We start from the raw sequence: 27,528 nt of genomic DNA, 5'->3' as shown, positions 1-27,528 counted from the left end.
TACAATATAAACGAAGCCGCCCATCTTTTATTTTGACATAAGCATAATTCAGACATAATTCAAAGCCTTCTATGTTCAATTCTCTATTGGTTATTTTGGGCAAATTTGCATATTTCACTAAAAGAGCTGAGCTACCAACAGGCCAAGAAAGTATTACTAAAGAATGAGGTATTATTTCAATAACCGAGAATGCTGGAGATCCAAATGAAACCTGAAGCAAAAATAAAAGCATTCTGATTCCCTGGGTGAAATCTGAATGGAGTCTGTGAAGCAATCTGGCTTACTTGAAGAACAACTTTTTAATGGAAATCTATTTCAGCCCAATGAATTTTTTTTTCCTGGCACAATACCTTCATTATTTCTTCTTTGTAGCAGTACCAAGATGATCATGTTTTACAACCGATCATGTTACACAACCTTTCATTTTTTTTTTTCCAACCAAAATTTTAATGTCATCACTAACATCTAGACTTTGAGAAACCTCTGATGGACCAGGAAAGGCCTCTTGGAAGCACTGCCTCTTAACCAGACGCCCCGGTTAACCCTGTCTGACTCTTGACTAACCATCACCAGCATCCGGTAGCTCCGAATTCTCACAGATGTGTCTTTTCAGCATCTGTTTCACCTCTCTAAAGGGAAATTAAACTGACTGCTTCTTGCTTCTTCTCCCTCTACCTAATCACATCCATACTTCACAGGAGGGCTGCAAATGATTGCAGCCCCTCCAGGAGAGCTCCTTGGCTGAGCAGAGAAAAGGTCGGGGCCACCAAGAAACACCAGGCCAGCCTCCCAGGAGGTGGGGACTTCAAGATGAGAATCACATGGTCATGTCTGAGGAACTGCTCGAGGCCTGTAGCCTCTCCTCTAATATTTCCTATAACTACAGGGACTGCATATTCTTTAGGCCTTTCGTGGTTGCTTTATCAAATGATGGTTTTAATTGTAGCATGACATTTTCAGGGAAAAAGCAAAGTCCACAGGGAAGTAGCCGCTTCTGACACACTCAGTACATATACTTCTGTGAGCATCATTTTCTCCCTTCTGTAGTAGGTGGAAAAGACCTACCATATGAGGATAAACGTTGCCAGACCACAACTAACAGCCTCTTCAAATTCAACTGGTAATGTCAGTGGCATGTCAGGGATGACTAATCCTGAGAGATCTTTGGAGACAGTATATCCACTCATCTACAGAGGAGAGTAAAATTTATTTAATACAGACAACAAATCTGGCTTCAACTGTCAGCCAACAAAATCTCCTCCCATGTGTTTAGCACAGGATGACATGCTTTGACGGATGTCAAGTAGCCAACAATTGATAACCATGAACACCACTCACTGTGCCAAGTCCAGCGCTTCCCACACACTGCCTCATCTAACTTAACCCTCAAGTTGACTTTATGACTGCCAATGAACCCATTTTACAGATAAGAAAACCAAGGCTAAGAGAACTTAAGTCAGAACTCTAAACACACTTCCATTTGAACGCAGAGCCTCTCTGAGTCCAGAGCCTGCTTGAACTACTTCACCTACTGCCTCTGCTCACAAGTACCCACTGCTCTGTTACTACTGGCCAGTCCTCAATCTGAATATCCAGCAAGAAGGCTTACAGCTGGATCTTAGAGAGGAAATACATTACTTTCCAAGAATGACTACCGAATTATCTCAACAAATGATTTACACACATCTACAGAGTAAAGACTTTCACAGTGGATTTATGCCGTGGCAAGAGGTGCGAGAGAGCAGAGGAGCTGACCGTCTCCCCAGATGCTGCCTCCAGGAGGGTGGCAGCCAGTGATGTGTTCTGGCCCTGGTCCACGGAGTGAGAGCAGATATTGGTTAGGGGTGGCTGGTGAAACCCTCTGGGAGTCATTCCTTGCCACCCCTCCCCATTCCCTGTTACCTTCCCCCTTGCCCCACTCATCCTTCAAGTCTCAGATTCACTTTCACCCCCTCCAGGAAGCTTTCCCTGACCCTTCTGAGTCGGGTTAGGTCCCCTTATTTTATGTCTTAATAAACCTCTATGCTTTTCTTTTGGTGTGTCTACTATGACTGTAATTAATTATATAATGATTTTGTTTACCTTTATCTCTCTTAGCAAGGGGGCTAGAGGACAGAAGTCATGTTTGTTTTGTTCAACACTCTATGCTTGGGGCCTGGCCATAGGACTTGAAGTATAAAAGACAAGTAACTGATGGATGAATAAATCTAATTTGTGTTTTAAACAGTAAATATGAAGATGGAATCCACTCAAGGAATTTTGTTCTAATGCTATTTATACGACATCTACAAAGAAGTCAGTCTCTACCTTGATCTGTGCTGTGTTGTGCTTAGTTGCTCAGCTGTGTCCGACTCTTTGTGACCTCGTGCACTATAGCCCACCAAGCTCCTCTGTCCATTGGGATTCTCCAGGCAAGAACACAGGAATGGGCTGCCATGCCCTCCTCCAGAGGATCCTCCCAACCCAGGGATCAAACCCAGGTCTGCCACATTGCAGGCAGATTCTTTACCCTCTGAGCCACCAGGGAAGCCCCTACCTTGCTTTATTCACTCGTAAATATATATTAATATTTACTGACCACAAACTGAGTTCCCAGAGTTATTCCAGGCACAGTGAAGGTTTCAATGAAGACGCAAACTCCCAGCACAAACTTTTACAATCCTGTCAAGTATGGTCAGCGCTTCCCAGGTGGCTCAGTGGTAAGGAACTCACCTGCCAATACAGGAGATGAGGGTTTGCTCCCCAGGTCAGGAAGATACCCTGGAGAAGGAAAAGGCAACCTACTCTAGTACTCTTGCCCGGGAAATTCCATGGACAGAGGAGCCTGGTGGGCTAGAGTCTGTAGCTCACCAGGCTCCTCTGTCCATGGGGTTCTCCAGGAAACCCATGAAGTGGGTTGCCATGCCCTCCTCCAGGGGATATTCCTGACCTAGGAACTGAACCTGCGTCTCTTAGGCTACAGTCCATGGGGCTGGAAGAAAGACAGGATTTAGAGACTAAACAAGTATGATCACTAAGATGAGACGCAGTTTAGCCCAAGTTTCTTCAGTGCCAGCTGCCCTTACTGAAAACCTTGCCAGACTGGCTCCAGCTTCACCAATTTAGGGAGGATTCCAGGTGACTAAGAAGCTCAGCAGTGAGTGCTCGGGCTGAGGAAGCAGAGAGCAGGGCTCTGGTTATGATCAGCGCAGCCTTGTGCCTTTCTGAGAATGGCATCCTTTCAAGGTACTTTCCCTTCATTAATATGCATGTGCCTAGCAAACTCAAATCATTCCTGGATACCTTCCTCCCTTGGATGAGCTGACAATCTAAGTGGCTATTGTATAGCACTGGAGAGGATGTTACGCCAGAGGCATGTAACATACCAGGAAGGTTTCACATGTCTAAATTGCTATTATATAATAAAAAATATCTTCACTAAACAAAGAAATATTCCAGATAAGTAGCAGCAAACTATGTGCTCCTGGAAATACTTTCCTAACAGATCAACAAGAGAACATTCTGTACTCCACCAAAATGAATTTCTACTCTGCTGAGGATAAGTGAAAATTGAGGCTTATTTGTTTGCATCTTTTGGGGGTTTTGGGGTCTTTTATTTTTTCAGTTTTTTGGTGGTGGTCACATTGACATTAAAGCAATTTCTTTTAATACAATAGACTGTGGAGAGCAAACTCATGGCAAGAATACCACCACTAACCCACAGCAGGCATCATTAACAGATTATGGTGCTCTGCCCATATGCAGAAGCTGTACTCAAGGGAGCCATTATCAGTCAATTAAAATCAATGATGAACATGATGAAGCTCACCTATGAATCCTTCACTGGACTCACTGATGAGAAATCTGTTAATTCAACAGAAATAGAGGGCTGTTGCTGCTCAGTAAGAATACCCTACACATCCTGATCTGGTAATGGTCTCACAGGGTTTCCTCCCCAGCAGACTATACATCTTTTCCCATTCCATTTTAGTGTTTTGTGAAACTTTCTCTCTGGATTGATAATAAAGGGACAAGGGCTGAATCAGAAGTGTTTTGGGAATGTGAGAGAAAAAAAAAATTCTCAACAAAGATGTCCATAACTTCCATCCTGAGAGCGACTGTTTAATCCTGAAAATCTCTAGGATGGATTTTGTTAAAAGATTCTTAACATCTTATCAAAACCTTTTAAATCAACCTGGACCTAGGACAGAGGTGACGGAGGTGAAAGAGATAAACAAAGGGTTTTTTTCTTATCCTTAATACCACACAACACAGAGCCTGCTAGGTTTAAATCCAGCTCCCCGCAGATGCCTTCAGTCCAGGGCATCCAGCAAATCTCAAAGATGAAAGGCGGAGCTGGGGGCTGGGGGAGGGACGGTAGGGAGCGAACACAGAACCAAGTGCTCCCGACACTTCCCTGCATCACTTAAGGTTCCTGCTTGCTTAATTCTTTCTCTCACTGATCACAGACAAGCTAGAGGGAGAAGAAACAGGACCAAAAAATTGTAAAAAATACTATTTTTAAATTTCTTGAAATTTTAATACCATTAGAACAAGTTTTTACTTAAAAATGAGAATTTAAAGTATTTCTCATATGAATCTGCTTCACAGAAGCTGGAGGAAAGAGGTCTCGTTCCCATGGTAACCTTCTGCATACTCGATTCTTTTCTTTCAGCACTACTCATGAATTCACTCACATTTTAACTTCACTCAGAATGAAGATAACGCTCTAATGAATGACAGGAAGCATTTGCCAGAACTCTTCTCAAAACACCCTGAGAAGAAGCTTTGTGTAGGCATAGGCCTGGGACGCTTGGGCTATGATGGACAGTTTTGCAGTTTTTAATTATGGTTTTTAAAAATCTGAACACAACTGTACATTTCTATCTGAAAGAAAAATCATACCCCCTCCCTACAATTTTATATATAACTGTGAAGACCGAATATGCCTGGCTCATCACTGGATTTCCAGGACCTAACAAAGAATGAGGACTCCATCGCTCTGCTGTGCCCCTGAAACTGTCACAACACTGTTAATCAACTATACTTCAATATAAAATAAAAAGTTTTTAAGAAAAAGAAACCTTTAATTTATTATACAATTAGTTCAGATGTGGAGGTGAGAATGTGGAGGTGAAATTCGCCTACTGTTTTCAATCTGCTGACCTAACCAGAAACACTGTTAGCTTATCTTGAAATTTATTTTGATTACAAAATTGAAGGTTACTAATATACAATAAACTTCAAGTGTGTTCAGTTCAGTTCAGTTGCTCAGTCGTGTCCGACTCTTTGTGACCCCACGAATCGCCGCACGCCAGGCCTCCCTGCCCATCACCAACTCCCGGAGTTCACCCAAACTCAAGTGTGTTACACACTGTAAATAAAGGGAAAAAAATCATGATTGTTTATTTTCCATGGCTGACCTGATCGCAAACTTTTATTTAGTGTTGTTCTTGAACATTGTTTCCTCGTGATGAATAAAGATTTGGGGCTAATTTAAAGAAAAAAAAAAAAGAATGAAGACTTGATAACTGAATTGATTGAATCAACACTAGGTTCCTATTATTCCTCCTTGCTCCACTGTTAAAGTGCTGACTTCCAAGGAGAGGAGCAGTGGGTGATAATATGAAACAAGTATCTCCCAGGAACATGAGTTAATAACTTCAGACATGAGTTAAATTATCAGGGTCCTCACAGGGGGGTGGGCAGGGCCGAATGGCCCTAACGGCTGGCAAGCAAGGCAGGTGTGTGTGTGTGCTCCTGACACAGCATGCAAGACACAGGGCATGTAACTCAAGAACAGTTTTGCTAATCCACTGCCTGGCCAAAATTCTTTGAAAACTCCAAACCTAGAAAAAATTTATGACTTTCGGAGGGACTGTTTCCTTTTATTAGATGACAGTTACATAACCAATTCCATGACCCTTTCCCCTTGGCCGCCTGGAAGGGTGTTTTTGCATTTAACCCTCACTCGAGCTAGCAGCTCTAGCAGGAGAGCTGGCTGGGCACACTGGCTACCCTTGTCCTCGCCCTGTTCCCCATTTCCCACTCAAACAGATGGACTGTGTACATGGCATCCACTGTGGGTAGTCTTGAGCCTTTGGTGGATGCAGTTAGAGGATAAAATACCAATTATGAACAAATAAGCCAGGAAAATGTGGATGCTTGGGTGTGCTTGGAAATAGCACCAAGAATAAATTTATAGAACGTTTGAACAATATCAAGTAAAACAATAACATCTTTTCATGCTGAAGCCCCCTTTCCTATTGTGAACTCATCATTCTTGAATAAAATCAACACAGAGAAGGACATGTTTGCCTTCAGACACTCTATCCAGGTGCTTTTTAGGTAAGGCCCTCGGTATTTCAAGTGAGAATTTAACCCACAAGGAAGAGTAACATTTCCAATAAGCCCAAAAGCTTTGCATCTTCACTTTTCTTTATTAAATATGCCCCCAAAAGTTGTCTTCCTAAAAGGAGGCAATGTTTTCTATAGTTCCCATCAGTTTCAGCAGAAAGAAAAAGGAACCAGGACACAGAACTTTGAAAAACTCTAGCAGCTGGTTTCCTAAGCCATAATATCCTAAGAAAAAGGATGCCTGTCTGAACGAGGGAGACAGAATTCCATGTCTTGGCTGACATTTTTCAAACCTGCTCCAGTTTATCGGCAGCTGGCTCCAGTCAGGCCCTTTCTCATACAACCCTCTCATTCACCTTTCATCATGGATTTTTTAAATATTTTCTTTTTAGATGGCTATTAGCACTGGCCAGCAAAGTAGCCAAAGAATATGATCTACAGGGTAAACAAGTTCTTAACCTGGTCTTAAGTGGATTTGCGATGATGATAAATTTGTTCCTGCATTTATTAAAATGGAAGGAAACGAGTACAGAAGACTGGTCAACCATTAGCCCTGCAAAATGCAGAAATCAGCTCAAGACCAGTGGCAACACAGGGAAGCCAGAAACCACAAGGAAGAGGGGAACAGATGCTACGGCCCAATGGCAAGGGAGCATGAAGACATGAAAAGAGAAAATGCGCAAATATTAAACTTCCTCAATACCAAAGACCAAACTTTTCACTTTCTTCTTTTTCTCAGTCTTTATACTTTTCTCCAACATTAGCTGTATGTGATCTCTTATCTCATGAGTATTAGATAACAGTATCTATAAATAAATACACTTCCAGCTGAAGTCTGTTTTGCACTGTACCTACTATATAGCAAGCCTATCATGTACCATTCCATCACACCTCCGGAAGATGGATGCAGGGTACTGGTTACAAGTGCAGGCTCTTACAAGACCCAGATGGCCTGGGTTCAAATCCCAACCTGTCTTCTGCTAGCCTTGTAGCCTGAGGCTACTTAATGTCTCCATGACCTATTTCATCATTCGAAAAGTGGGAATAATAATAGTATGACCTCATGTGGTTCTCACGATGACTTAATGAATTAAAACAAGTGGCCAGAATGTGGTCTGGCATGAGGTATGTGCTCGTTAACACTAATTATTACTCAAGTGCAATAAAATTCCTTTCCCTCCCATGTGAATTTACACAATTCACATGTCTTTTAAATGAAGCCGCTAAGCTTTCTCAATTTTCCAATCCACTCTGTTCAAGGACAGCAAGTCTAGCTCCTATATTTCCGTCAATTAAGTCCAGGTGGGTAGGTGTAATATCATCTTGCCATACACCAAATCTGCTCAGAGTCATAGGCATACACTTCTTCATCAGCTTACTAGAAATTGTAATAGGTACTTATCAGTGACAAAATTAGAGGAGGATTAGCTCAGTTCTTCATTGGGCTTAAGAACCACTGGCTTTGAATCAAAATAGTTTAAAGTTAAATTTCTAATTATTTGAGAATTTTATATCTCATTAAATTTAAAAATGTCTTCTCACCATAAGTTTGTTTTGGGGGTCTAGGAGTCTGTTTCTGCTTTGCAGATAAATTCCTTTGCATTATTTCATTATTTTTTTAGTTTAGAGAACTCACGGTTACCAAAGGGAAAGGGGAGGGGGAGGAATAAATTAGGAGTACGGTATTAACAGATACACACCACTGTTCAGAAAATAAACAGTAGGATTTACTGTATAGCACAGGAAACTTTAAGGGCTTCCCAGCTGGCACAGTGGTAAAGAATCTTCCTGCCAATGCAGGAGACATGGGTTCCCCTGGAGGAGTAATGGCAACCTACTCTAGGATTCTTGCATAGAAAATTCCGTGGACAGAGGAGTCATGGGGTCATAAAGAGTTGAATGCAACTGAGTGGCTGAGGACACACACAGGAAGCTGTATTTGATATTTTGTAATAACCTATAATAGAAAAGAATGTGAAGCCATACCCCTGGAAAAAGTCTGCTCACAGTTCTAGAGTTCAATATCCATCTCATCGATCTCATATCCTACCCCAGTCCTTTCTCTTTCCCTTCATTATCACAGACATCACTTCCATATGAAGAGGTCAGATTCATTCCAACCCTGTGCAACATGACTTTTGCCCATTTCATCCCATAGACATCACTCCCTCAAAAGTCTCTAGAGTTTGACACTATCATTAGGTACTGCTTGCTTTTTAACCTAAACAGATAATTGTAAACGATGTAAAAGAACACCATTTTTACTGAAACCATGATAAATAATTATAAAATCTGCATGTTCTTTAATTTACATTTTAATGACAATATATTAAAATTTTGTAATTTTTAAAGTAATATTTATTCTTATTTATTTATTTGACAGTGCCAGGTCATAGTTGCAGCATGTGGGATCTAGTTCCCTGACCAGTGATCGAACTTGGGCACCCTGCATTGGGAGCATGGAGTCTGAACCACTAAACCACCAGGGAAGTCCAATTTCATGCATTTTGAATCTAACGCCACTTTACTTTTTTATTGTTTAGATTAGGACTATCCAATAGAAATATAGTGTGAGTCACATATGTGAGCTACATAAGTAATTTAAAATGTCCTAGTAATAATACTTTAAAAGTTAAAAAAAAATAGGGGTAAAACTAACTCTAATAATATATTTACCAGTATCTTAAAAACATTATCATATCAAAATATAATCAATATAAAAGTTATGAATTAAATATTTTACCTTTACATATTAAGTCCTGGAATCACTGTATATTTTACACTTATAGCCCATTTCAATTTCGACAAACCATATTTCAAGTGCTCAGAAGCCACACAGGTCTAGTGGCTACCACATAGGAAATGTATCTTTAGATCACTGGAGTCAACAGAAATTATAAAATATATGAAAAGCTTTATTATAACAACTAAGTTCATGATTTTGCTGACAAGAAGCCAAAGAAATCAAATTTTGTGACATAAATGTATAATAATAAAAAGAAAAAAGAACCATTGGCTTTGTATAATGAAAAACCTAACACAGAAAGATTCACAGAAACAGAGAAATTACTGGAAGTTGAAATTTTATACCTGTTGCCAGGGCCTAGATTGGGGAAACCTCAGACCGCCATATCAAATAGCTTCAATTCCTTCCTTAAGGAATAGAGAACCACTGAAGTTTCTTCTGTTTTAGGAGAGAAATCTAGAGGTAGCAGGGTGAAGGACAGGATACGGGGCTGAAGATTAAACTGAGGTACTAACAAGAAGGCAAGGAAGCCAATCACAGTCTACACACATGATCCACTTAAGACTAGAGGAGACTGGCAGTTCCTCAAAACGTTAAATGAAGGGTTACCATATGACCCAGCAATCCCACTCTTAGGTATACACCGGGAGAGAAATGAAATGAGAAATGAAATGAAATAAAAGAAATGAAAACATATGGTCACACAAAAACCTGTACACAAATGTTCACAGAAGCATAAGATATAATACCAAAAAGGGAAAACAGCCCATGTCCATTAACTAATGAATGGACACATAAAAAGTGGTATATGCATACAACGGAATATTACTCAGCAATAAAAATAAAGACTTGCATATATTGTGACATGTATGAACCTTGAAAATATTATGCCAGGTGAAAAAAGCTAGTCATAAAAGATCATATATTATATGATTCTATTAATATGAAATGTCCAGAACAGCTAAATCCAAGAAACACAAAGTAGACAGATGGTTGCCGAGAGCTGGAGAAGTCTGGGGGGAAATAGGGGTGAGTGCTAATGGATGTTGACTCTCTGTTTGAGGTGATGAAAATGTAAAGTTGATTGTGGTGATGTCTGCTCAACCTGTGAATATGCTGCTGCTGCTGCTGTTGCTGCTAAGTTGCTTCAGTCGTGTCGGACTCTGTGCAACCCCACAGACGGCAGCCCACCAGGCTCCCCCGTCCCTGGGATTCTCCAGGCAAGAACATTGGAGTGGGTTACCATTTCCTTCTCCAATGCATGAAAGTCAAAAGTGAAAGTGAAATACTAAAAATCACCAAATTACACAACTTAAATGCATTATTTGTATGGTATGTGAATCATTCTCTAATAAATCTCTTTTAATAAAAAGGGCAGATGCTGGGAAATGTACAGAAGGGGTAAGAGCTGATATGCACACATTCTGTTCATGGATAGAGTCCTCTTTCCCTATTTTCCCAGACAGTGAATTCTGTGTGTGTTTCACCTCTCTTCAAGAGACTCTTAGGAAAAGTCGCAAGATTTAAACAATAAATGAGAGCTGCCCTGGTTCAGGCTGGGTCAGGAGGCCCAGAGTCCAGTTGTTTGGACCAATACCCAACTCAGCCGACCCTAAAACGCCTTCAGGGAATTCCGGGCCCCTGGGAATGCAATCTGAAACCACTCGGTGGATCCAAAGGGCTGAGAGATGTGGGAATGTGAAGCATCTTTGTAGGGTCAGCAAGAGGGAATCCAGCCAGACTCTGCCTAGTCACACCAGGGAACTGGAGACAAGAGTGTCCGCACCAAAGCAGCCCTGCCCACTGCTCACACCTTCAATACAGTGACAACTGTCTGCCCTCTGCCCTCTCACCATACACACCTCCTTGTAATGGGTTCATTTATAGAAAGCTAAGAAAGGTCTGGTTTTACACCCTCCCTTGAGGTTTTCAAAGTGTTCCAATGATGGTAACTGTGTTCAGAAGAGTCAAAATGATCCAAAATCTTACCTGGTATTTGACTATAACCAAGATGCTAGCAGCCTTCAGTTTTCTTTAGTAACAATGAATTTAGAATTACAAAATACATTATAGCATGCATAATGGAGTTTATGTTTCCTGCTGCCAATCTGTAACCTATAAACCATGAGAAGTGATATTTCACCACTGTGTTCTGTTTTATACATGTACCCCTTTTCTTGCACTTATTTCTCTACCAAAATCCTGGTCCCCAACCACAAGTCTTCAGGAAAAGTATTTTGCGCTTCATGTTATTCCCCACCCTTTTTTTTTTTTTCCTGCTTCAATCCCACTTTTTCAGAACTAACAAAAACCACTTCTAAAAGCTCTGGCCCCATCATCCCATTCCTCAGGACTATCAGTGAGATCCAGCTGTCCGAATCACATCTTCGATTGCTAACTTCTAACCACACAACTGCCTCTGAGAAAAGCCCATGGACGCCCTTCTCCTGTTTCCTTTCTAACCAGCTCTGTGAGCCACTCTGAGCCACCAAGTCAGCCTACTACCTGCACTCACCTACATCTTGCAGAAGGGCAGTGCCATTGCAGAACCTTCATTGCTTCTTAACAATGTTGACAGTAGATCATCACAACTATTCATTCACTAGAATGTGCAATGGCTGTAGAGAGGTATCTACTTGTTTGTAGGGAGTTAGTCACTCCCTCGGAGAAGGCAATGGCACCCCACTCCAGTACTCTTGCCTGGAAAATCCCATGGGCGGAGGAGCTTGGTAGGCTGCAGTCCATAGGGTCGATAAGAGTTGAACACGACTGTGTGACTTCACTTTCACTTTCCACTTTCCTGCATTGGAGAAGGAAATGGCAACCCACTCCAGTGTTCTTGCCTGGAGAATCCCAGGGACGGGGGAGCCTGGTGGGCTGCCATCTATGGGGTCGCATAGAGTCGGACACGACTGAAGCGACTTAGCAGCAGCAGCAGCAGCAGTCACTCCCTAGTTTTCCCTCTTTTTTTTTTTTTTAATTTAATTTTATTTCCAAACTTTACATAATTGTATTAGTTTTGCCAAATATCGAAATGAATCCACCACAGGTATACATGTGCTCCCCATCCCGAACCCTCCTCCCTCCTCCCTCCCCATACCATCCCTCTGGGTCGTCCCAGTGTCTTCACGGTTGTGGTAGAAACAGTTATCAAAAGCTAATCTGGACTTTTAAAAATTTATTGGAGTATAGTTGCTTTACACTGCCATGTTATTTTCTGCAAAGTGAATCAGCTGCACATATACATTATTGTTTAGTCACTAAGCCATGTCCAACTCTTTGTGACCCCATGGACTGTAGCCTGCCAGGCTCCTCTGTCCATGGGATTTCCCAGGCAAGAATACTGGAGTGGGTTGCCATTTCCTTCTCCAGGGGATCTTCCCAACTCAGGTATCAAACCTGCATCTCCTACATTGCAGAGGGATTCTTTACCACTGAGCCGCCAGGGAAGCCCATATACACATGCCCCCTCTTTTTCAGATTTCTTTCCATTTAGGTCACCACAGAGCACTGAGTAGAGTTCCCTGTGCTACACAGTAAGTTCTCATTAGTTATCTATTTTACACACGGTAGTGTATATATGTCAGTGTCAATTTCCCAATTCATCCCACCCTCTCTTTTCCCCTTGGTGTCCACATGCTTGTTCTCCAAGATACATATACACTTGCCTTTGGTCACTTCGCGAGAGTAGCTCCCAACCATCTTCACTTTCTGACACAGAAGCAGGGAGGGCAGGCTCCCTGCAAGGTGCAGGAACTAGAAAAAGAAACTGCCTACTTTGGCTTACTAGAGGGAGAGCTGCACTGTGATACCTTCATAAGGCGATGGTCTGATGGTCTGGAGTTTAAAAGGAATGTGAGCAGCTATACCTGGAGGAGGGGAGGGAGCAGCTCCCGGAGAGCTGGACCACAGGATCCCCTGCCGAGGCATGTGAAGGCTCAAGTTGTCAGCAGCTTCTCTAGTTTCTCTAGAAACTGAAAATGCCTGGGCACCTGTGCTAATACGGTCAGCACGAATTTCAGCCTCAGAACTGTTACCTGTTATTACACCTGATAGCTTAACTAGACATTGTATAGTACTTCACAGTTTCCAAGTGGCTTTCTTCATCTTTCTATTATACAGTAGTACCTTTTCCAAGGGCTGTCTTTGGCTTTTCGCTATGAAAACTAAATCCCCACTGGCTACTTTCTAAAACAAAATGAAACAAAACATACAGTATAAATTCTTTCTAGGAGATGAACTGAAAAATTGTAATTCAGCAATAGAGAACTACTCCATGAGAAGCAGTTTCTCAAACAAAAGGTCATTTAGAGGTTTTATTATTTTTAATGCATCAGTGATATCATAAATAAATCAGAGGCAGTCAGCTTTTAATCTCTAGGAATTTTAAAAGAATTCAAGACCTTTGAAAAATATAATTGTATTAAGGTTTGCTTTTCCTTTATAAACCTTCAGGTTTCAATGTATATATATATATATATTTTTTTTTTTTTTTTAAGGTTGACTTTAAGATAAACAATAGGAAAAAAAGAAGGAAGTTCTTCATTTCCATGGAAAGTTGATGGACATATGAGGTTCTAGGTAGGAAGAGTCACCACCATGCCTGCCCTCCTTCCCCAGTGGTCTAAACGGCCTACAATATGGCATGTCCATGCTCTCAGCATTATGTGCAGACCGCAAGCCAAGTTAAACTTGAATTGTTTGAAGTGCAGCTGCAGGTATGAGGATACAGATCAAAAGTCTAACCCTCCCCTCCTTTTTTTTTCTTTTTGGCCACACCACCCTGCCAGGTGCAACTTTTAGTTCCCCAAACAGGGATCAAACCAGTGCCCTCTGAGATGGAAGCTCAGAGTCCCAACCTCCGGACCACCAGGGAAATCCCTGACCACGTCCTTCTACAGAGACCGATCAAAGGGATGTCGGCACTGTTCCTTAGATTTTCAAAACCTGGACTTCACCCTCTGCTCTATGACAGAGGGTAGTAAATTCAATTTTCTAAAAAGTTAACTCTTCAAGCATTCTAAAGTAGGACACTCTTCAGTGGTAAAATCCCGATCTGCAGGTGGATGGGGCTTCTACTACATCTAGGACCTCCAGAGTCAGACTAATACCTTGAAGCCAACTCAAGTTTTTTAACTGTTTTAAGAAGGTGAGGAAAAAAAAAAGTGTGCATATGTATCTTTTGGGGTTTTTTTGTTTGTTTTCCTGTTCCTTTTTTATTTAAAGGGCATTGTTTTTACTCCCATATTAATACTGTAAAAAAAGACAAATCAATCTGATCCCTCAGTTGCTCTAATATCAAAACTTGACAAAGGAGTATTATTTAACCCATCTAATTTTAACAGAGGGGGAAAAATAAAGGAAAAATAAGCATGAGTTATTAAAAATTAAATAACTGTACTTTCTTAATTGGAGAAGGCAATGGCAATCCACTCCAGTACTCTTGCCTGGAAAATTCCATGGATGGAGGAGTCTGGTAGGCTATAGTCCATGGGATCGCAAAGAGTCGGACATGACTGAGCGACTTCACTTTCTTTCTTTCTATAGTTCCTTTTGGAGAAGGAAATGGCAACCCACTCCAGTGTTCTTGCCTGAAGAATCCCGTGGACAGAGGGGTCTGGTGAGCTACAGTCTATGGGGTTGCAAAGAGTCGGACACGACTAAGCAACTAACACACACTTTCTTAATGCCTCAAATTATACAGTATTAGAGACAAAGGTATATTGAAAGTCCTTATGCTTAATTTCCCTAAGTCCTGGTGAAAGCATTCACCCTAATACATGAAAACATATTCCCCTTCCACCCCCTCCATACTTGCTGAGTTGATAGAGAGGGTCTCTGAGGAGCTTCAAGATTGTGACCCTGTGCATTCGCACAGCCCCATCGATTTTCAGGCTAATTCAGAACAAATGATCAAACCAACAAAATGAACACCCGAGCTCTCAAATGGGTGGCTGATAGGTTGAAACTGCCCTACATATGTGTATTTTTAAAAATCTGAATTATCTTCCAACACTTAAGAGGGGAAAAAAAACCCCATAGAAACCTTACTAATAAACTCTCTTGCAATGGCCTATTTGGATATTAATAGCACCTGGCTGAACACATCATATTCTGATGGTAAGTTAACTGTGCTATAAAGCCTTCAGTTTTCCTCAAATGTTGATTTTGGCTACTGAATATTTAAGAAAAAAAGAAAATTGGTATAAAAGGGGTTAAATTATGATCCTTATAACCATTTTACTTCAAAGTCAGTAATAGTAAAGCACAGCCCAACCCCTATACAATAATGTGAAGTTATAAGAACAGGCACCTTGTTTATGCAATAGATGTTTTTATAAAGCTAACTTGTTTTTTGTTTTTTTTGCAAATCAAGTCACTACAAATGACTAAAAAATACCCTGGATGTTTCATCTTGTAAAAAAGAAATGCAATCTGGGGGTACAAATGCTCCCCCTTAGAAGGCATCTGTGCTATGTGTCTGGCTCTTAAGCCGGTCTGTTTTTAAACACAACCAGTACTTCCTGCATTCAGAAAACAAGTGAGACCAGAAGAAACGTCCACTCCCACTGCCACAGCGAAACTCCAACAACAGCACTGTTGCCTCATAGAGTATGCGCTCTCCCCTTCCTTTCTCTGTTTAGAAATGATGCCAATTACTCTGACAATCCTGTTAGTCACAAAAGCCACGTGGAGACTAAGGGGTTCTGAAGGTGCATCCCTGATCACTTGGTCCAGAGCAGATTCATCTATTGCTTCCTGTGCAGAACTTTGCATCTCACAGACACGATGCCAAATACAGTTCCTCAAAAGATTCCACAAGAGACTAATGTCATCGTTAAGGTACGTTGATTTTTTTTTTTTTTCCATAAAGGAAAAGAACAAAACCTAGATGCCACTTGGCTTCTAGGGCACACCATTCTTCTTGGGTTTCCTTCTGCCCCCACTGGCTGTGCCATCTCAGTCTCCTTTGCTGGCTCCTCCCCCATCTTCAAAATCTCTTAAGAGCTGGAAGGTCCAAGCACTTGGTGCTTGGTGCCCTCTCCTCTGTCTCCATCCTTTCTCCAGGAAACTCATCCACACCATCGCTTGAAATTCCATCTACAAGCCAACCACTCCCCAGTATGTCTCCACCATTCAGACTGGCCCAGTCCAGATTTATATAACGAAATGCCTCTTCAGCAGTACCTCTGACAGCTCCCAGCCATGTCCAAAGGTACAGGGCATGCAGGACAAAGAACAACATCAGGACTCAATGCTTTGTTAAAGGCAAAACTACAGAGACACTAAAAAGATCAGTGGTTGTCAGGTGCCTGAGCAGAGGGAAGGATGAACAGATAGACCACTGAGGATTTTTAAGGCAATGAAAACCATTCTGTATGTTACTGTGATTGCAGATATATGTCATTGTACATTTGACAAAACCCAGAGGCTGTACAACACCAAAAGTGAACCCTAATGTAAGCTAGGACTTTGGACAATGTCAAAGTAGGTTCAGAAGTTGTTTAAATGAGCTTCTCTGGTGAGGATGCTAATAATAAGGGAGGCTGTGCTTGTGGGAGCTCAGAGGGGCTATATAAGAAATCTCTGTACTTTCCACTCAATTTTACTCTAATCCAAAACTGTTCTAAAAAATACAGTATAAGGACTTCCCTGGATGTCCAGTGGTTAAGACTCCACACTTCCAATGCAGGGCACATGGGTTAAATTCCTGGTTGGGGAATTTAAATCCTACATGCTGCATAGCAAAGTCAAAATAAAATTGCAATTTGTTAAAAATAATAACAGCTCAACAGTGAATGAACAAAGTGAAAGACATCAAAAAGCTTATCATTTTTCCAGCATCCCAATTAGACAGGCACATAATGCTTTTCCTAAAAGACCTCCAGAAGAAAGGAGAGTCCTAGGCCCCCTTCAGTAGGTGTGACATCACTCACCAGTGTATACTTGCTGACATCCACAGGCAACCTGACTCTTCTCATGAGGTTAAAATTTAACACAGGCTTCATGAGAACTTTCTTAACAAGACTCCGATCTCAGCTCCCTTGACCAGCGGTATTTCCCACAAGTTTCTCCCGGCTCCTGAAGAAAAAACTGACCAGTGGGAAAGACATAGACTCTCAATTCTGGTACCAGGGCCAGACTCTGGACCACTCTTTCATAGAGCAGGAAACAAAATGAGTAAGACTCACATAGCTTCGTGCCACATTGTCTCTCCCTCTCCTTTTCCACTTCTTGAAGCAGCTGTCCAAAACTGAGGAGTGAGTTCTCAAGTTAGTTCTTGAAGAGGATAAAGAAATTAATCATCCCGATTTGTATATGCAGAAGTAGCCCCTGATTAGGTATTAGGTCATACTTAAGAATCATCCTCACAGCTGACTGGCATCACCACCTAATTTATCCTTCAAACTGGGACACCTCTTGAGTGAGAAAAGAGTAGTGAATGATTACACCCAACTACCGAAATTAAACTGGGCCATCAAGGATGTGTAGTTATCCTAATAAATTAAAGAGCACTTCTATATACTAGGAACTACTTTAGCTGCTTTTCACGTATGGACTAATTTAATTTCCACAACAACCCAAAGAGTAGGGACTGCCATCACCTCCACTTTGCACACATGCATACTGAGAAATGACATTAGGAAGCTTGCTCGAGGTCGCACAGGGCAAGTGGAAGAGCCAGGATTGGAACCCAGACGGACTGATGACACTGCTAGTCACCTCCCCAATACTGTCAGTACCACTATGCTTAATGACATTCTAAGAGTCCCAATGTTTACAGTGTTTCAGAATAAACAAGAGTTAATTGTTGTTTTTCACAGTGCTGAGTTATTTCATTCCTGAGAATTTTTTTTTTTTTCCTCTCACCATCTAACTGAAATTAGTCCTGCCGTACCTCTGGATAGAATGAGCAGAAATAAACCCAGCTAGAGCTAGCAAGCAGCTGGCCACTTAGGTTTTGCACGTGTTGCCTGTTCTTGTTATTTGCGGTAGTTATGTTCTATAAAGTTACTGTGAACACTGAATTAGCAAACACTGAACCATTACTCCTAAGCAGAAATACAGAGATTCCTATAAGCCTCTGATCACAGAAGTTTCATCAACTGATCGATACATAACCTTTGATTTCTTAGCACTACATTCATGCCAACAGCACTGTCAGTTATGCCTGAACAAAGGTTATCTAAAACACGTTTTCTCCGTATGATACACTGCAGTCTTCCTGCACTTGGGAACTCTACACAGTGCTTCAGCACTACACGTGAGGGCCATTTTAAACAGCAAAATCACCCACCTCAAAAACCCATAAAAATGCAAAAAATGTGGATTTAAATAGACCACAAGTCTGAATGACTACAAGAGCACAAGCATTGATTTGGCGTTACAAATAAATTTTAGTGGGAGGCAAATGAACAAATATGGATACCACAAATAATAAGTATCAGCTCTTCATGTCCCTCACTCACTAAGGTACCAAGCCTGTGATACAAAAGCAGCACAGAGACTTCAGTTCTAGCCAGCAAATCTGAGTACAAGTCATCAGTCAGACACCCACGACTTGATGGCTGTGGGTAACTTACTTTAACCTCCCTCTGAGCTGTCTTTCTTCAACTGTTAACTAATCCTGCCCCAAACCTTCTCTTCCTTGGGTCATGTAAGAGCGATTTCAGTAGCTTTCAATCTTGAGTTTTATTTTCCATTTCTCATCGTTCTTCACTACCAAGTCTTTACAGAGCTAAGTTCCCATATTTGTCATGTGCTATGGAATTCAGGCTGGGGCTTCCCCAGGGTCTCAAGATGATAAAGAATCTGCCTGCAATGCAGGAGACCTGGGTTTGATCCCTGGGTCAGGAAGATCCTCTGAAGAAGAGAATGGCACCCACTCCAGTATTCTTGGCCTGAAGAATTCCATGGACAGAGGAGCATGGGAGGCTACAGTCCAAGGGGTCACAAAGAGTCACACAATTGAATGACTAATACTTTCACTTTCACTTTTTTTTTTTCTTGGAGTCAGGCTACACAGAGCAACATGGTCCTGCTCTAACTAGCAAATGAAATATGATCTGTAGGTACAGAAGCTTCTCAAAACTTTTCACTTAAACTTCAATGAGAGGGGAAAAAAAGATGCAGAATAGTGTATATCATCAGTATGCTACATTTTTTAAAAAGGGGGATAGTAAGAACTAATTTGCATTTGCTTGAATTTCCATAAAGAAATGCTGGAAGCTGAAACAAGACATCTAATACATTAATAGGAAGTGAAGGGTTAACAGGGTTGACAGAGAGAGGGAGTGAGCAGGTGTCTCCGAATACAAGTAGGTATCATTTGATATGGTTGTACTTTTACACCATGTCAATATATACCTTATTAAAACCACAATGAAATATCCTTTCCTATAAAATAATGAGCCAAGAGTTAAAGGTTCCAGGTTCTAGCCTTACCTCTGATTCTAGTTAGCTGTGAGGCCTGAGGTAGTCTGTGGGTCCCAGAATAGGATAGACGGCCTCTAAGCTCCCTCTCTATCCCAAAACTGCACAGAAGTAATCAGTCACAAGACAAAATAAAAGAGTAAACCGAGCTTGTACCAAAGTGTTTACTAAGAGAATAAATTAACAGCAGGTGAGGTCTCTCTTAGCCAAGCTAACATGACTGACATGTTTTACAATTTCTATCTCCTATTTCAAATAAATTATCTGAATTTTTAAAAACAAGATAGTAATCATGAGAAATTTTAACAAAACCAAATGTTACCTAAGGACATGATACAAAAGGAGTTCTTAGTAAAACTGAAGCATAAATGACTTTCCCTTAAGCTAGATTAACTGAAGGTGTCCAAATCTCCCAGATTTGTAAATAATTCAGAAGCAAGGAAACTGAAGAATTATGCACTCTAGCTAGAAGTATGTTCAGTGTTTTGAACCAAGACATAACCCAGACTCTATTATTTTTCAAGTAAAAATCTTCATATTGTAGTTAAATGACCAACTTAATATGCTGTAGAAATGTTTATTAAGTTCCACTCTGTACATCCCAATTGCCCATTCATTAAAGTTACCAGCAAATATAAAATCAATAATAACAAATGACTAGTGTGGGACTTCTACATATAGAGACTAGGTTGACTTACATTTGACCTAAAACATCTATTAACAAAGTACAGCATGGGGACGTACAGCATGGGGACTATAGTTAATAACATTTTACTGTATTTTTGATAGCTGCTGAGAATGAAGCTCTTAAACATCTTTATCACAAGAAAAAAATGTTATCACTATGTACAGTGATGGAGCTTAACTAGATTTATTGTGATCACTTCACAATAGTTTATACGAATATCAAATCATTACATTGTACACCTGAAACTAATATTATATGTCAATTGTATCTAAATTAAAATTAAAATATATTAAAGGTCATTAATATATTAAAGACCAGGCTTCCCTGGTGGCTCAGAGGTTAACGCGTCTGCCTGCAATGCAGGAGACCTGGGTTCGATCCCTGGGTCGGGAAGATCCCCTCGAGAAGGAAATGGCAACCCACCCCAGTATCCTTGCCTGGAGAATCCCATGGACGGAGGAGCCTGGTGGGCTACAGGTCGCAAAGAGTCAGACACGACTCAGCGACTTCACTTAAAGACCATTAATCTTAGGAGACTAATATGATGAGGGAGCATAAGGAGAGACAAGTAATTAAGAGTTAGAGAAAAGACCCTTCCCTGGTCCCCCCACTGCAAGGTCTTGCTTTGAAGGGTATCCTGTTCTCAGGTTTCTGTACCATGTGCATCTATCCCACCAGATCACCAGGACAAAGATTTTTGCCTGCCATCTTCACTGTTGTACTTCCAGTGCCTAGCATGTTGTCTGGTACACAGCAGGTCCCCAATAAATGACATTAAAGACAGTTAACTCTAAAATACTTCATTAAAGAATAAAGATGTAATGCTCAATAAAAATCTCATATTCAGAATAATGCCTAGCTCCCCAAGAAAATAAACCCCATAACTCGTGTGGAACCACTCATTTAAAGTTCCTAAATAGAAGAAACTAGGCAGAGGTCACCCTGGCTTACTTTAAGTATAGGAAGAGAAAAAAATGGATATCTACTGTTTGTCTTCATTTAAGACTCTGGCTATTTTAAAGACTGAAAGAAAAGTAAAACATCAGTGCATAATAGTGTGGACAATAGGCTATCATTGTATTTTTTAAATAATTTATTTATCTTTGGCTGTGCTGGGTCTTCACCGCTATATGGGCTTTTCTCTAGTTTCAGCAAGCAGGGGCTACTCTCTAGTTGCGGTGAGTGGGCTTCTCATTGAGGTGGCTTCTCCTGCTCTAGGGTGCGTGGGCTTCAGTAGTTGCGGCACATGGGCTCAGTAGTTGCAGTTCTCAGGCTCTAGAGCTCAGGCTCAACTGTTGTGGCACACAGGCTTAGTTAATCCCCTGTATGTGGGATATTCCCAGTTCAAGGATCGAACCCAGGTCTCCTGCATTGGCAGGTGGATTCTTTACCACTGAGCCACCAGAGAAGCCCTATAACTGTATTTTAGAAATCATACTTATATATGCAGAGAACATCTCTGGAAGCTACATCACAAACCAGCTGTATGGGGGACTTCTCACTGCATACCCTTTGGCAGAATTTGAATTTTTCACCAGGTTATGTATTATTCTGGGCAGTAGTGGGTGGGATGTCTCACCCACTGTCTGTTGGATGAAAGCAGAGCAGCCTCCTCCACAGGAATCAACACCAAGCCAGCCCTTGACGAGGACATACAAGGCTCACGAGGGAAAAGCACACAGAAAATGTCAAACGGACCACAGACGTTCTAGACAAGTCGAACAGGTATCATGTCAAACTTTGCCTACTGCTCAATCCTAGGCTTGTTGAAAGAAACACATCCATTGAGATTATCAAAATGCCACGCCACGTTTCCCCAAATGTGGTCAGTGTTCAATGGTTCCCAGGGGAAGGAAAAGGCAGCCCTGCGTCATCTGTTTTTCATAGCTTGGATGTTCACTCTCAGAAAACTGTTTCCATATATCACCCTCGTATTAGAGGATTATTCACATCTCTACTTCCTCCAGGCTCTCTTTCCCACATTCAAAAGACGCAACGTGTACATTTTTTCATACCGTCCCTGAAAGGCTTTTTACTATAACCAGGCTCTCTAATGGAAGTCAGATTTCTGAGCTTAAGCTGGCATTTGCAAAGTCCACCCTCTGTGAGACCAACCTGCCCAAGTTCATATGCTGTACAGAGAATATACTGTGTAGAAAAAGCACTGATAGGAATAAGTAATTCTCCAGTGTGAGCTGTGATAATAGACTCACAGCAGGCTAGGACCTCAGTGACCTGGTTTTTGATTCTTCAGTTATTCCCATCACCATTAGCTCGCTGCTTATGGAGCAGCTGACATGCAAAGGGATGAAGTGATCTTCCTAAGGATATTAGGAGAATTCCTTATTCAGGCCTCAGGAAAGAGAAACGTGTTCAATAAAGACTCATCTTCAATGTTGGGAATTAAGTTCATGCCAAGAAATTCTGCAATAAAACAAAGGAAGACAAAGTTCCTCCAGTTTGAACATCTAAGTTTCCAAATACAGAAGGTCTTCAAGGAGTCCAGAAGAATCTGTTGTATTCAACAGTATGCAGGGGAAGAGTTTATGGAGTCTAAAGAACTATACTTCCCTCGCTAAGTTGGAAATGATACCTCATGAGCAAAAAACAGATTGCTCAGTCTACCTTTCAGAAGTATCAATAAAATAATACTCTGATCTTTAAATGTACTAATAAATTGGTAAAATTCTGATACTCTAAAAAAATTTCATTCTGGTCACAAAAACTGTTCTATGGAAGTAAACTGGATATTAGCCAGGAAGACTAACAAAGAAAAAGGGATTAAGGGATAAACAAAGGTTAAAACAGAAATGATTTTAACACAAGTGAGCTCCTGGGACAGCAAAAACACAAACAAGGTAAATTCTTAACCCGTATTTAACATGAATTCTCAAGCAACTCAGATGCTCCAAAATTTATACATACAGTAGCTAAATCATATAGGTTTTTAAAAAACCTTCCTCCTAAAGTTTTTTAACTTAATGCCACTTAGTGAAATCCAAGAGAACAAATTCACAGTTTAATCATTTCTGATCTCTTTGGAACTGGACAGATGCAAGGAAAATTGCAACTTGTTGAGAACGACTTTCAAAGATATCCTGGAAAACATCTTATTCCTGGCAGATTTTTCAAAGATATCTGCATGCACACACAAATACATACCTAAGTATCTATATAACTAAGTGTCATGCATCAAATAGACACGCGATAGAAGAAAAGTAGGAGTTACATGGCAGGACAACTTCAGCAGATAAACACAAACACTACTATTGTAGCCTGTTCTGGTTGTTCATATCACTTCTCTGCTAGAAAAGAAATTCCAATGAACTCCCGATATACAGACAGTTTTCTCGCTACAAAGGGACTTTTGTTTGAATCCCCCACAAGTGACAAGGTCAATCTTAACCAATCTTGACATTTCTATGGAACCTTTCCACCAAATTTTTTTCCAAGTTCAAATCATTTCCTGAAACCTATTTGAAATCCAAAGAAAACACTTCATAGATAAAGTATAGGGTAAATTCTTTAACAAATGCCATTCATGACACACATTTTCCTCAGTATTTTTCTACAAATATACTTGCAAAATCTAAAATCACAAGGCTTGATTGTGATTTAATCCACATCCTTAAAAAGTTAGACTCAGAGTATGGTAATAATACACTGAATTAATATTTAAAACTGTGTTCACCTGTATTCCTAGCATATGGAAAGTGATTTCAGAATTTTTTTAATAAAACCATATTTTCACAGCTTTTACACAAGTTGACATTTTCAAAAGTTAAAACATTTTACCATGGGGTTTCTCTGTATTTACATAACTAACTAAGGGATAAACAATTCTTTCATTTAAGTCCTAAGAAAGACTTGCAAACTCATTTTTTATGAAAGTTTATTTTGGAAACATTAGTTTTTCAAAGAAGCAGAAAAGTATAATCTGAATTCAGACAGCATTTCCCAAATAAGCATTTTCTTTTCTTCCTTGGAGTTTACTATAAGCAACTTGGATATCTTTTTAATTTTACTGTACTGTTGAATGTTGGGGCATCTGATGAGATAGCAACTATGTAGGGCACTTCTGTAATCAACTGGCTTATTTCTAGAGAATACTGCAACATTTCAACCATGGAGAAGCATTCAGATACTGCTTATGATAAAGATACCGGAAAATACCCCTCACTTAGAGAACACTATCCACAGGGAAATGACAAGCCAATGATGTCTATGACATGCCTCGGAGCTGTGTCAGACAACTGGATGCTCTTTGCTTTTAGGTATCCACATTCTAAGGGGTCAAAGACATTCAAGTTGAAAATGCGTCTCATCACTCTCCACGACTAGCTTCATGGGTGATATATATCAAAAAGAGCAAATCCTAATATTTTTCCAGATAAGTAATCCTTAGCAGAAGCCCAAAGTGAAATTTAGTTCTTTGGGCTGAAACCTTAAACATACTTAGAATACATGTAATTTTGCAAACATGGTCTAGGAGAATGCATTCTAAAGAAAGAAAAAACTCACTATGAGTTTCAATTTCATTTAAGTAAATTATCTTAAATTTTCATAAAAGTAATTGGGGTCTCAGTCTCCTCACCTGCAAAAGGGAAATGATGGTGCATCACAGGACACTCTAAAGGATTAAATCAGATAAAACAAGAATTGTTGGAAAAACACACAATTGATGCCCAGAGGCTGAAGAGTAATGCACAGCAATTAGAGGCAAGATCCCACAATAAACAAGCAATCAGAAAGCTTGAAAGAGCTTGCTTTTGAAACATAATTCATCAACCATCTTCCTTGTTCTTAAATCAAGTGCTAGATTTAACTTGGCTAAATCACAAAGTTTACATTAAAATCTTTTCCATCAGCCAGAAAAACTGTGTGGTCCTGTGCTTGTTTAACTTACAACTGGCAAAGTCAAAAATCCATTTAATGGTTCAAAATCCACAGTTGCAAATGCAGTGCAGATGAAATACAGCAACTAAAATCCAGCCATTGTTTCTTTTTCCACAAAGTTCTACCCTAGTTTAAGATTGATAACTGCTAGTGACTAAGCTTGGTAACACTTTCGTCTGTCCCAACCAGGATCGTTAGCCAAGTTTAAATCTCCATGTGACAACTCAGAATCCACAGACTCTTGGAGCTTGCAAAAGCAATGCAAAAAGGCAAAAAAGTACATAATGGCCCAAATGTCTGCAAAAAATAACCAGGAGAACAGCCTGGTTGGCAGCTGGAGCATGTCAGGGCCTGTTTTGAAGCCCTGATCCAAAGAATGTACTACACACAAGGAAACACCAGTCTGAAAAGAAGCAAATAGCTCAGCTTTTAATCCTAAGTCATGATTAATACACTTTATGATTAGGGAAGAATCCATTTATTTTGAAATCATTCAATGTCAAAATAAAGATGATCACTACATGTTGCAAAGCTCGCCACAACCGTCTTGAATTATAAACATGCACACCATTGCCCAAGAGTCTTTACAAAACAAGACCTATTCTTTAACCTAGTCCTAGACCAATGCCATCAGAGGCTAATACAGACAGGACGTACGATATATACCAAAGTCAATAAATACAAAATCTAGAGATAGTTCAGATTACCAGATTAGATGATCAAAATGACAATAACAATATCAACAAAACCATTGCTATTTGAGAGCTTACCAAGTATTGAACTAACCCCTCTACATGTATTATCTCATTTAATTCTATACCAACCCAAGGAGGTTAGATATACTATTATCCCCACTAGACATCAGGAAACACTTAAGATTTAGAGTTAATAAGTACTTGCCTAACATATTACTGAAATGGCTATATATATATATATATATATATAAATTTGTATTTTTTTTTTACATCTTGGCTGTACCACAAGACATATAGGATCTTAGTTCCCCAGGGATCGAATCCATACCCTCTGCAGTGGAAGCCAGGAGTCTTAATTGCTGGACTGCCAGTGAAGTCCCAAAATGGATATATACTTTAAAGTTTGAGGCTTTATTTGTGCTGTACACCTACAAAGCTTAATAATAATAACAAGTTTGAATATAAACATTCTAGTTGAAAATTATAAAATGTTACCTAACTTGAATTAATGCCAGTCACCATTTGACAAGAATAGGGTGAAGGTAGCACGTATGCCTGGTTGCCAGGGTTCCAAAAGGAGAGTTAGGGCAGAAGCCTTCAGGTGTCAACAATCAGTATATCCTTGTTTCCTGTACGCTGGCCACTTCCTCACCTGGAGCTGGGTCTCCTGAATCTCTTGATCCAGTGTTCATCTATTTCGCCCCACTGCTGGGTTGAAGTGAGGTATCCTCCAGTGGTGTGGAGACAAAAAGGGAATCTGGGCTCTGACTACAGCTCAAATAGGCTGTGACGAAAACTCCTGTTTGTAGTCACACCTTTACTCCAACTTCATCAATTCCTGCACCTTCCAAAGGTGCTGGGTTTAAATCTGGTTCCCTCTTGGCTTTCTTCACTCCCAATTTAAACTTTCTCAGATTACCTGAAGTAATCACTGCGAGTCTTTATGCTTTTTTTAGGTTTCAAAATATCATTCATTGCTGATATCTCTTTCTTGGTTTTGTTTAATTTTCTAAAAGCTTTTGTGCCTTTGTGCATTGACTATCCCATCATTTTTAATGGGATATCAGAAGGGAATAAACGTTAGAGCACATGGCTACTCAGTCATCTGCCTTCCATTAACTTTTACAGAGACTTTAGATACCCTCCCTGCTTTTCTTCAGTCTTAACTAAAAGGACTGGATCTACTAATAAAATATTTGGGGGCTCCCTGCCAGTCAAGTGGTTAAAACTCCATGCGTCCACTGCAGGGGGGCTCAATTCCTATTTGAAGAACTAAGATCTTACATGCCGTTCAACATGCAAAAAACAATTAAATTTTAAAAATAAATATTTGTTGTCTTTATGCCTCTACTTGAAATGATACTTAAATAATGACTATTTATTACTTCAGACACTGGTTATTAGTAAAAGCTGAATAATGGGGACTAAAATACCCACATTATTGTAGAGTTCTTGAGGTGAATTTCAAATTAATTTCTTTGTTGATTCATCTCAGAATAGAGAAAAAGTCATCATAAAAGTAACTTCTGAATGTCACTGTCTCAAATGTCAGCTAAAGATGTTTGGTTTTAGAAAGAACAGTTTTTCTGTTACATCTGTGAAATCAGGCAATTGCTTTAGTTACCAAAAAGCTTTGTAAAGTTGGTACCAAATAAAGTTGGTAAACTTATACTGGATATTGTGGAAGCAAAGAACATTTGCTAATGAAAAACAATGGCAATAGCCATTACTTC

At 40.2% G+C, this 27,528-nt stretch overlaps 1 protein-coding gene across 3 annotated transcripts in view; it reads right to left on the bottom strand.

The window, feature by feature from the left end:
• ARHGEF26 (Rho guanine nucleotide exchange factor 26) overlaps window positions 1–27,528 on the bottom strand; it is a 137,970-nt gene that overhangs the window by 72,219 nt on the left and 38,223 nt on the right. The window contains exon 7 of one of the 3 annotated variants that reach the window (XM_086317577.1): window positions 5,221–5,353. The exons of the other annotated variants lie outside the window; for them this stretch is intronic. Coding sequence (XP_086173703.1) covers window positions 5,347–5,353 — 7 coding nt within the window. The 3' untranslated portion in view covers window positions 5,221–5,346. Of the gene's footprint in view, window positions 1–5,220; window positions 5,354–27,528 lie in introns of those variants that run through there. 3 annotated transcript variants of the gene reach the window in all.

Source organism: Bos grunniens, chromosome 1 (genome assembly GCF_055505025.1).
Source record: "Bos grunniens cultivar Pamir isolate PY7600 chromosome 1, Bosgru_T2T1.0, whole genome shotgun sequence".
Taxonomy (NCBI): Eukaryota; Metazoa; Chordata; class Mammalia; order Artiodactyla; family Bovidae; genus Bos; species Bos grunniens.
The sequence above is the reverse complement of the archived record's forward strand: the minus strand, read 5'-3'. Positions and strand labels throughout refer to the sequence as shown.